General features: G+C 42.9%; 1 protein-coding gene across 1 annotated transcript in view; it reads right to left on the bottom strand.

Moving 5' to 3' along the window:
- The window catches only part of DNAH8 (dynein axonemal heavy chain 8), a 591,778-nt gene that overhangs the window by 481,611 nt on the left and 97,987 nt on the right, over positions 1-12,180 (bottom strand). The window contains exons 13-15 of the mRNA XM_077812184.1: positions 5,137-5,213; positions 4,673-4,772; positions 321-440 (exon numbers count right to left, since the gene is read on the bottom strand). Of these exons, the coding sequence (XP_077668310.1) occupies positions 321-440; positions 4,673-4,772; positions 5,137-5,213 (297 nt within the window). The remainder of the gene's footprint in view (positions 1-320; positions 441-4,672; positions 4,773-5,136; positions 5,214-12,180) is intronic.

The following is a 12,180-nucleotide window of genomic DNA, read 5'->3' as shown; positions in this document are numbered from 1 at the left end:
TGGACCATTGGTCTGTCCCAGTATGGCGATTCTTCCGTTCTTATGACTGCATTTCCAATAATTCAATGCCTGCTACCACGATGCTGGAGCACTTGTTTAATACTGAGTCAAATACTACCACTTCCTGAATCCCCAGAAGTGCTTCTTGCGGAACCAGTGTTTTCCTAGCAATTTTACATCCAAATACTGATGTTGCTTCACACATGAGAAGTGACAAGTTCAGAGTCAGAGGTGGTCTTGTCACTGGATCACAAGTAAACCAAGTATGGATTATTTATGAAATCTATAATTTTTCCTCACATCAGTAATGATCAACTTACATAGAAAAAGTTGATTGGTTCACTTATCCGCCGGAAAAGCTGCCTCACCCACAGTATCTTTCCTGCTACAGGGGGCATGTTTCGGGCAAGAGGAGGATCATCTTTTTGAGCCTGGTAAAGCTGAAATAAATTCACTATTAGTAAATGCAAGGCTATAAAATTGTTGAAAAATTAAAATGGTTTTCTCTAATATTTCAGATTAATATCTCTTCCCTAACCAAAATGTAGGGAGATGATGGAGCTTCCAGCAATGCTTTCTTCACTAAAATAATAATATATTTGGAACAGATATAGCTTCTGCATGGAATTAAATGCCCAAATTGTTAAGAGAAATGGCTGGGGGCCTTCCTCCATGGGTTCGCTGGAGTTATACCCAGTGGGACCCCTGGTGCTGGTCAAACTCATGAAGATGGGGCCTGAAGATGATCCAGAGGCCTTTCTTGAAACTTTTGATTGGGTGGCAAGAGCAGCACACTGGCCACTGTAGTAATAGGCAGACTTACTGGCCCCACACTTGACCAGGACAACAGAAGCTGCCTATCATGGACTAGACCCAATGCCCAAGTCAAAGCATCCATTTTAGACTCATTGGATATCCCAGAAACGTTCCACCAGCAATTTCATGAAAAACGATATTTCTCAGGGGCCCAGAAACTGCAGGACTTGTGCCAGCAGTGGCTAAAACCCAAGACAAGGACAGGGTTTCTATTGGCTGAAATGATTTTGCCTGAACAATTTACTCAGTTACACCCAGCCGGCGGAAAAAGGACTGAGACTTATGGCACTGGCCCAAGACAGTAGCCAAAGCAATCCAATTAATGGAGAGGTATAAGGTGGCTGGGACAGATGCAGCAACATCCATGGAGGAACCCTTGTAATGAAGGAATCGGCTCCAGGTAATGGGAAACCTGGCAGGACTGGGAGTGTCAATGGCCTGAAGAAGAGCTCCTCCTGGGTTCTCCCTCACAAGAGTTCAAGAGGTCCACTTCACGTCAACAAGCCAGGTGAGACCAAACATATTACCACCCTAGATCTTACAAAGGGATACTGGCAAATTCCACTAACTCTAGAGTCTCGAGAAAAAACAGCCTTCCCCTCCACACACACAGCCTACATCAGTTTCAGACCATGCTGTTTTGGCTACATGGGGCCCCACCAATGTTCCAGTGTCTAACGGACCAGGTCCTCTGGCCACACAATAGTTATGTCGATGGCCTACCTCAATGATGTTGCTTTCTATAGCCAGAATTAGGAGGACACTGTGAAGCAGGTAGCTGCTGTACTCCAGTCCCTCAAGGAGAACCCCACAAAATGCTGTATAGGCATAGACAAAACTACTTACCTGGTATATACATTGTATCTGGCCATTCCGCAATTTCTTATAGACAAGGCACAGGCCTTGAAGCCCTGCCTTGTTGCCACCTCAAGGAAGTAGGAGTGTCAGGCCCTGGGGGTCTTGAAGCCGGGGCCGCAGTGGCCTTGTGAATCTTCATGCTCCAATCCTCCACCCAGCAGCTCACAGACAGCAGCTGGGACTGGGATTCATGGAGCCCAACTGGGACACTAGCCCCAGCCCTACATTCTGATTAGAAGAGCTCTAATGCTTCTGAATTTAAGCCAGAAGAGGAAACAGGAAGTTGTACACTGGGCTTCACCCTGCCATGGACTGCTGGTCTAGTGTTTACCTGCTACTGCTTTCTGATCCTGACCTTCTAGTATCCTGACTTGGCCTGACTCTTGGTAACTGCCTTCTAGCTCCTGCCCTCCAGTTGGTCCCTTGATTCTGATCTCCTGGCATTCCACCCAACCTGATTGCTGGTAATTGACTTCTGGTCCCTGGACCCATGCCTGACACTAACCCCTAGTTCAGGCTGCCCAGACCCCAGCCCTGATAACCAGGTTTTGGGGCTGGCAGGATCCTATTGCTGGTTTGTGCCAGGGATATCATCTCATCTATTGCAGCCTCTCTCATCAATCTGTTCAACGACAGCAGCCTGAGAAAGATCTTCTGGATGGAAACCTGTGAGAAGGCCTTTCAGACCCTAAAGGATCACCTCTGTGGGGAGCTTGCTTTCTACAACCCACACTTCACCAAGGAATTCCTCCTACAAATTGATGCCTCAGAAGTTGAGTTGGGGACTGGTCTGTGGCACCATGTACACAAATCTTTAATCTCACTTTGAAAAGGGATTTAGGCACTTAGGCATCTTAATCCCATTGACTGTTGATGGGATTTTGGCTCATAAATGCCTAAATCCCTTTTGAAAGTGAGATTTAGGCTACTAAATCAGATAGGCTTTGCAATGCTGAGCACAGCACACTTACATACCTTTAAAAATCTGGGCCTAAATCTAGAACACTACAATGCCTCAAATTTATCTGAGCCCCTTCTGGAGGCTGATCTCTGGGAGAATATTCAGATGATGCATTTCCACTATGCTGGGAGTCAAAGAAAGAATATCATACCCCTGACTCTAGAAATGGAGCAGTAGGGAAAGAGTTAGTTTAAGGTTTACCCAAACTTGCAGACAGTACTAGGGAAGAGAACAGTACTGATAGAGGCATCGTGTCTCACCTTGGTACAAAATGCAATCTCCCTGAGAGTAAAAGGGATTCAGTCTCATTATAAACCCTCATTTCCAGGTACCACGTACCAAACCAGTACCAGAGTCGGGAGTGTTAGTAACTCTTAGTAAATATTAACTCTTTTAGTTCTTTTCTTTCTGTATATTTGATTCATGTATATATCCACTATTCTCTAGAATCTTTATGATATTAACAAAGAGTATGTTGAATTCTAAGGCCCAGAACACTGGTCCTTGACTAAAAAGTAATCCTATTCAGGACTTCTGTGTGTTAGGCTGCATCTAATAATCCATGGCATCTCCATGTCTATAGAACTGTAGATAGTCTTGTTACTGTACATGTTTCCTATTAGAGAATCAACAGGGAAGAATAATTATGAGGGAAGAAAACCCCCCTGAAAGATATTATCTTAAAGTCTTCTCAGCTGTAAATAATTATGCCTTCACACAAAAATGAGGTAAATTGAGAATGTATAGAAATTATACCAGAATATATGTTTATTTTGGCAAAAAGGTTTTCGTTGTTTAAAAACCCTATATAATGACATTTGTGTTAGAATTTAGTTGAGGGATGAAACTGCGGATCTCTCCGGTTGCAGTGAAGAAGAGACACAGATCCAGTTCTTTATTACATCAAAGGGTGGTAATGTATCTGTTCTTTGTGTATTCTGTATAGTGCTGCACTAATCTCTGATTAGTAATCTTTGATTAAATAATTCCAGTTGAGCCTGTTATTTGACAATCGTGAGTCATCATTAACTCAGACACAGAACAGTACCAGTAGAAAGCATACACTGACCAAATGGGCACTGATAACAAAAATCTCCTGTGCCCTCTGTACACACCACTTCCCATATTTCTGGTTGCAGGTAGTACTACGCATGCAGTCCATGCTCTCTTTTGTGCCAAAGCAGAGAAGGAGGGAAGTCTTAATCCCTGCATGGCTACATTACAGATAAGTAAAATCTGGCCCTACTTGATCATATTCTATGTTTTCTAGGCTTGGACAAACTAAGGATGGACTTCCCTACCCCCAATTCTCTACTGGGAAGCTCTTTTTGATTCATAAATAGTTTGCCTTAAAACAATCAAATTGCTAACCAGTGACACTAATTTAATAATTATAACCAGTCTGTGTAGTAGATAGTAGTTTACTCAATTAGACACCTACAGCCCGATGCTCATTTGCACTACTTTAGTCATGTCAAGGGGCCAGATGTAAATATAATTAAAGTCCTTCCACACTGTCAGAAGTGGGTATTCACCCACAAAAGCCTATGCTCCAATACGTCTGTTAATCTATAAAGTGACACAGGGCTCTTTACAGAACAGTATAAAGCAGCCTTGTGTAAATGATCATTCGATTTATAAACATCACGTTATACCTAGGCAAAATATGTTTGACATCTAATGTGATCTTGTGTTTTAATAGCTGATGTGTAAAATCAAGGTATGTTTATTGCTAAATGATTATATATTTTCATTTTGCCAACCTAAGTAATAATAGTATAATGTTTTGGTTTGTTTTAAATTGTAAAATTTTCATGAGGGAGCATTCCCCTAGATGTGCCTAGAAAGGAAAAGTGTGCCCACATTTAGACAGGATGTTCTCTTCGGCAGGATGCAGGAAGAAGTATAATAAATCAAGACTAATAAAATGGCTAAAAAATAAACTAGGAACTCTTTAGATTAGAATATATTTAAATATTGGAGATTTTTATACTTACACACTATTTCAAATATCTAATTACACAAAAAAAGAATTACCTTTTTAGTAGCTTCAAGTTCTGCTACATAATGCTGGAGAATAAGACCAACAGTATGTGCTATTTCCTGCTTAAGACATGGCATATTCAGCTTCTGAAACCTATATTAGATTATAATCAAATATTATTTAAAGGAAAAACACTTTAATTTACTGTGTTTCTGCAGATCTAATAATCTAAGCTGAAACTCTGGGATATATAAAGTTATATGAGCAATGTGCAAAAACTAGAGTGTGACCAAAAAAAATTGCCCAAAGGATAAGTCCTAGCCAAACCTGTCTGAGATTACCATTAAACTAAAAAACAGAGGAATGGTTAAAATATGCTAGAAAACCAGTGTTCATCCATGGGCTTTCAAAGTTTGCACAGTCCATAAAGACACAAATGCATTGTAGTAGACTAGGTCATTCATTTTTAAATTAACATTACTGCTTAAAAATATTTTGTAAGCATAATTGCCATTACCTTTGAAGTAGCTGAACTGAATGCTGTGAAGACAAAATTCTTCCAAAACAAGTATTCATAAATGTCTGTATCTGCACCTAAGACAAATATGAATATTTCCAGCTATATTACATTTTATGGATGTGACTAATGACTAATAATTTACATATTTCTGTATTAATTTACTATGGCTTTCCTACATGTTTAATGAGTATTTTACAATAAATGTACCTTCTTAATGTAATAAAAAAGCACAGAAAGACCACTATGACAATCTAGAAAGAGAAAACAAGGAAGATCATGACAAGAAATCATTGCTGTTTCTATGTAGTTTCAAATCATATATATTTGCATGTTCAACATATAAATAATTTTCTCTGAATATTTTCTCTGAGTATTTATTGATAGCAGAAATTGTAACAACAGATACTCCAAAGGTGAGTTATTAATAAAATAGTTCTCAACTCCTGTATCCATGCTCCTAACGTGTGACTGGAAGTGCAACATAGGGTCTTCTGGACCCCAGATCCTGAAGACTGCTAAGACTCAAGGGCTACAAAGCCAAGTTTATTAGCAATAACAACAGCAAAATGAGACATAACCCTTACATCCAAACTGAGTTCCCTTATTAAGCCCATTACTGCAGTACCTATCAGTCTTACATACACCAAAACTCTGGTAACTTTATTATATATCCTGGGGAGGGTATCCAACCTGTCCTGATCTTAAAGAGATGGCACCCTATCAATGAAGGTAATTCTCCTAGCTAGAATTCTAAAGCCATTAAACCCTCCTAAGGAGGGGCAGAGCAACACCACTTGCTGTGATAAGCAATAAACCTCTCCAAATGCTGTGATCACTCAGCCAACAACATGCAGGGATATACCCACCTAAATTGCATGAATGCTCTCTAAGCCACTCATGAACTATACAGAGAGAGACACCAGCAAATCCCCCAACCCCCAAGCCTTGTACCCCAGAAATATAACATTTTACGCAGCTCAAGACTTTCTCTTGAACAATGCAAGCTCATTAATTACTTCACCCCTTCATCAAAAGACAGTGAACATGACCAGCCTTCGTAATCTGAGCAGATTCCCCAAGCACTTTAAATAAACTCAATGGTAAGGATAAAACATTAAAATAAGATTATTAACAACAGAAAGATAGATTTTAAGTGATTATGAGTGCTAGGCATAAAGGACAGAGATGGTTACATGAGAAATAAAAAATAAAAAAAGTTTAGAATTTAGATTGCTATATCAGACTAAGCAAGATTTGAATCAAGCAGTTTTTCTGCGTTCTAAGCAATTCACAGTTATTAATACACAGGCTGAATTCCCTGCTCAGTCTGGGACCAGACTCCACAGTTCAAAGTCATTTTCTTCCCAGCGGTTTTGTTGCCTTCAGAATAGATGTGGGAGGGGAGAGGTCCTGGCTAATGTTACAGACTCCAATTTATACCCCCCAATCCATGCGCATGGAAAGATACTGTCTCAAACATGGAGTCAGAGGTCATATGTGCTATGTGCCCTGCGGAGACACTGGACCTCCATTGTCTATGTGCTTCAGAAGGGATCCAGTGGGAGAGTAGATTTTCCTTAATGGGCCATCAACCCCTGGCTGGTTAGTCCTAATGTAAATGTGTCTTGGGGATGTTAGTTGCTCCTTTGTTGCCACCAAAAAGGCCAGCTATGGGCATGTGACAGAGAGACTGCTGAGACTCATCAAGCCCTCAGATCGCTACCCCTTCCTGCTTCTCCACGTGGGCACCAATGATCCTGCAAAGAATGACCTTGAGCAGATCACTGCAGACTATGTGGCTCTGGGAAGAAGGATAAAGGATTTTGAGGCACAAGTGGTGTTCTCGTCAATCCTCCCCGTAGAAGGAAAAGGCCTGGGTAGAGACCGTCGAATTGTGGAAGTCAACGAACGGCTACGCAGGTGGTGTCGGAGAGAAGGCTTTGGATTCTTTGACCACTGGATGGTGTTCCAAGGAGTGCTAGGCAGAGACGGGCTCCACCTAACAAAGAGAGGGAACAGCATCTTCGCAAGCAGGTTGGCTAACCTAGTGAGGAGGTTTGCCAGGGGAAGGAGACCAAAGCCCTGAGGTAAGTGGGGACGTGGGATACCAGGAGGAAGCACGAGCAGGAGAGCGCAAAAGGGGAGGGCTCCTGCTTCATACTAAGAAAGCAGGACAAAAAGCAGGTTATCTCAAGTACCTATACACAAATGCAAGAAGCCTGGGAAACAAGCAGGGAGAACTGGAAGTCCTGGCACGGTCAAGGAATTATGATGTGATTGGAATAACAGAGACTTGTTGGGATAACTCACATGACTGGAGTACTGTCATGGATGGATATAAACTGTTCAGGAGGGACAGGCAGGGCAGAAAAGGTGGGGGAGTTGCACTGTATGTAAGGGAGCAGTATGACTGCTCAGAGCTCCGGTATGAAACTGCAGAAAAACCTGAGTGTCTCTGGATTAAGTTTAGAAGCGTGGGCAACAAGGGTGATGTCATGGTGGGAGTCTGCTATAGACCACCGGATCAGGGGGATGAGGTGGACAAGGCTTTCTTCCGGCCACTAACAGAAGTTACTAGATCGCAGGCCCTGGTTCTTATGGGAGACTTCAATCACCCTGATATCTGCTGAAACAGCAATACAGCGGTGCACAAACAATCCAGGAAGTTTTTGGAAAGTGCAGGGGACAATTTCCTGGTGCAAGTGCTGAAGGAACCAACTAGGGGCAGAGCTCTTCTGGACCTGCTGCTCACAAGCTCGGAAGAATTAGAAGGGGAAGCAAAAGTGGATGGGAATATGGGAGGCAGTGACCATGAGATGGTCAAGTTCAGGATCCTGACACAGGGAAGAAAGGAGAGCAGCAGAATATGACCCTGGAATTCAGAAAAGCAGACTGACTCCCTCAGGGAACTGATGGGCAGGATCCCCTGGGAGAATAACATGAGGGGGAAAGGAGTTCAGGAGAGCTGGCTGTATTTTAAAAAATCCTTATTGAGGTTACAACCATCCCGATGTGTAGAAAGAATAGCAAATATGGCAGGTGAAAAGCTTGGCTTAACAGTGAAATTCTTGCTGATCTTAAACACAAAAAAGAAACTTACAAAGAGTGGAAGATTGGACAAATGACAAGGGAAGAGTATAAAAATATTGCTCGGGCATGCAGGAGTGAAATCAGGAAGGCCAAATCACACCTGGAGTTGCAGCTAGCAAGAGATGTTAAGAGTAACAAGAAGGGTTTCTTCAGGTATGTTAGCAACAAGAAGAAAGTCAAGGAAAGTGTGGGCCCCTTACTGAATGAGGGAGGCAACCTAGTGACAGAGTGGAAAAAGCTAATGTACTCAATGCTTTTTTTGCCTCTGTCTTCACGAACAAGGTGAGCGCCCAGACTGCTGCACTGGGCAGCACAGCATGGGGAGGAGGTGGAGAAAGAAGTGGTTTGGGACTATTTAGAAAAGCTGGACTAGCAGTAGTCCATGGGGCTGGATGTGCTGCATCCGAGAGTGAAAAAGGAGTTGGCGGATGTGATTGCAGAGCCATTGGCCATTATCTTTGAAAACTCATGGCAATCAGGGGAGGTCCCGGATGACTGGAAAAAGGCTAATGTAGTGCCCATCTTTAAAAAAGGAAAGGAGGAGGATCCTGGGAACTACAGGCCAGTCAGCCTCACCTCAGTCCCTAGAAAAATCATGGAGCAGGTCCTCAAGGAATCAATTCTGAAGCACTTAGAGGAGAGGAAAGTGATCAGGAATAGTCAGCATGGATTCACCAAGGGCAAGTCATGCCTGACTAATCTAATTGCCTTCTATGACGAGATAACTGGTTCTGTGGATGAGGGGAAAGCAGTAGACATGTTGTTCCTTGACTTTAGCAAAGCTTTTGACATGGTCTCCCACAGTATTCTTGCCAGTAAGTTAAAGAAGTATGGGCTGGATGAATGGACTATAAGGTGGATAGAAAGCTGGCTAGATTGTTGGGCTCAACGGGTAGTGATCAATGGCTCCATGTCTAGTGGCAGCCGGTATCAAGTGGAGTGCCCCAAGGGTCGGTCCTGGGGCCGGTTTTGTTCAATATCTTCATTAATGATCTGGAGGATGGTGTGGATTGCACTCTCAGCAAGTTCGCAGATGACACTAAACTGGGAGGAGAGGTAGATAACCTGGAGGGTAGGGATAGAATACAGAGGGACCTAGACAAATTGGAGGATTGGGCCAAAAGAAATCTGATGAGGTTCAACAAGGACAAGTGCAGAGTCCTGCACTTAGGACGGAAGAATCCCATGCACCGCTACAGACTAAGGACCGACTGGCTAAGTGGCAGTTCTTGAGAAAAGGACCTGGGGATTACAGTGGATGAGAAGCTGGATATGAGTCACCAGTGTGCTGTTGTTGCCAAGAAGGCCAATAGCATTTTGGGATGTATAAGTTGGGGCATCGCCAGCAGATCGAGGGACGTGATCATTCCCCTCTATTCAACATTGGTGAGGCCTCATCTGGAGTACTGTGTCCAGTTTTGGGCCCCACACTACAAGAAGGATGAGGAAAAATTGGAAAGCGTTCAGCAGAGGGCAACAAAAATGATTGGGGGACTGGAACACATGACTTATGAGGAGAGGCTGAGGGAACTGGGATTGTTTAGAAGAGAAGACTGAGGGGGGATTTGATAGCTGCTTTCAACTACCTGAAAGGGGGTTCCAAAGAGGAAGGATCTAGACTGTTCTCCGTGGTAGCAGATGACAGAACAAGGAGTAATGGTCTCAAGTTGCAGTGGGGGATAGGTTGGATATTAGGAAAAACTTTTTCACTAGGAGGGTGGTGAAACGCTGGAATGCGCTACCTAGGGCAGTGGTGGAATCTCCTTCCTTAGAAGTTTTTAAGGTCAGGCTTGACAAAGCCCTGGCTGGGATGATTTAGTTGGGGATTGGTCCTGCTTTGAGCAGGGGGTTGGACTAGATGACCTTCTGAGGTCCCTTCGAACCCTGATATTCTATGATTCTATGATCTCAGACTCAAAACATATTTCAGTAACACACAGAGCAAAACTTCGTAACTTCACATACAATGGTAACAAATTATTCAACAAGATAGCAATGTTCAGCAGATCACGACTTCTCAAATGACAGCTCACAAAGCATAGTGATTGTACATGTCTATTCTACTTCGGTAACTCCCAAGTATTACTTTTTGGTGGGGCCTGGCGTCTACTTAAAAGAGTATTTCAGCTCAGCTTTCCCAAAGTCTGAATCAGCTCTGGAGGCAGTGGTGATGGCATAATGCTTGGCAAAGCTATGTACTAAAGACCAAGTTGCTGCTCTGCAGATGTCCAATATAGGTATATTTCTTAAGAAAGCCACTGAAGGAGCTTGGGTTCTCATGAAATGACTGAAAGCTTACATGGAAGTAAGGTGTAAGCTACCTCAGAACTGAAAGATATGCAAGCAGTTATCCAGTTAGAAAGCCTCTGAGCTGATATTGCCTTAATTCTCTCTGCACAGAATACAAATAGCTGAGGTGCGGTTCTAAAGAACTTCATCCCATCTATGTAAAAAGAGATGGCCCATCTGACGTTGTGTGTGTGAAGACTCCCCTCATGCCTATTCATGGCAAATATAGTGCCCATTTTTTAAAAAGGGAAGAAGGAGAATCTGGGAAACTACAGACCGGTCAGCCTCACCTCAGTCCCTGGAAAAATCATGGAATAGGTCCTCAAGGAATCCATTTTGAAACATTCGGAGGAGAGGAAGGTGTCATAAATATAAAGGGAAGGGTAAACCCCTTTAAAATCCCTCCTGGCCAGAGGAAAAATCCTCTCACCTGTAAAGGGTTAAGAAGCTAAAAGTAACCTCGCTGGCACCTGACCAAAATGACCAATGAGGAGACAAGATACTTTCAAAAGCTGGGAGGAGGGAGAAAAACAAAGGGTCTGGGTCTGTCTGTGTGATGCTTTTGCCGGGGACAGAACAGGAATGGAGTCTTAGAACTTAGTAAGTAATCTAGCTAGGTATGTGTTAGTTTATGATTTCTTTAAATGGCTGAGAAAATAGCTGTGCTGAATAGAATGACTATTCCTGTCTGTGTGTCTTTTTTGTAATTTAAGGTTTTGCCTAGAGGGATTCTCTATGTTTTGAATCTAATTACCCTGTAAGGTATTTACCATCCTGATTTTACAGAGGTGATTCCTTTTTACTTCTATTAAAAGTCTTCTTGTAAGAAAACTGAATGCTTTTTCATTGTTCTAAGATCCAAGGGTTTGGGTCTGTGGTCATCTATGCAAATTGGGGAGGATTTTTACCAAACCTTCCCCAGGAAGTGGGGTGCAAGGGTTGGGAGGATTTTTGGGGGAAAGACGTGTCCAAACTATGTTTTCTCAGGAACCCAGATAAAGTTTGGTGGTGGCAGTGGAAGTCCAAGGGCAGAGGGTAAAAAATAGTTTGTATCTTGGGGAAGTTTTAACCTAAACTGGTAAAAGTAAGCTTAGGACGTTTTCATGCAGGTCCCCACATCTGTACCCTAGAGTTCAGAGTGGGGAAGGAACCTTGACAGAAGGCGATCAGGAACAGTCAATATGGATTCACCAAGGGAAAGTCATGCCTGACCAACCTGATTGCCTTCTGTGATGAGATAACTGGCTCTGTGAATATGGGGAAAGCAGTGGATGTGATATACCTTGACTTAAGCAAATCTTCTGATACGGTCTCCCACAGTATTCTTGCCAGGAAATTAAAAAAGTATGGATTGAATGAATGGACTATAACGTGGATAGGAAGCTGGCTAGATCATCGGACACAACGGGTAGTGTCTAGTTGGCAGCCGGTATCAAGCAGAGTGCCTCAGGGGCTGGTTTTGTTCTGGGGCTGGTTTTGTTCATCTTCATTAATTATCTGGATGATGAGATGGATTGCACCCTCAGCAAGTTCGCAGATACGCTGGAGGGTAGGGATAGGATACAGAGGGACCTAGACAAATTGGAGGATTGGGCCAAAAGAAATCTGATGAGGTTCAACAAGGACAAGTGCAGAGTCCTGCACTTAGGACGGAAGAATCCC

This window comes from Eretmochelys imbricata, chromosome 3 (genome assembly GCF_965152235.1).
Source record: "Eretmochelys imbricata isolate rEreImb1 chromosome 3, rEreImb1.hap1, whole genome shotgun sequence".
In the NCBI taxonomy this organism is placed as follows: domain Eukaryota; kingdom Metazoa; phylum Chordata; order Testudines; family Cheloniidae; genus Eretmochelys; species Eretmochelys imbricata.
This window is presented reverse-complemented; position numbering and strand designations above follow the sequence as displayed.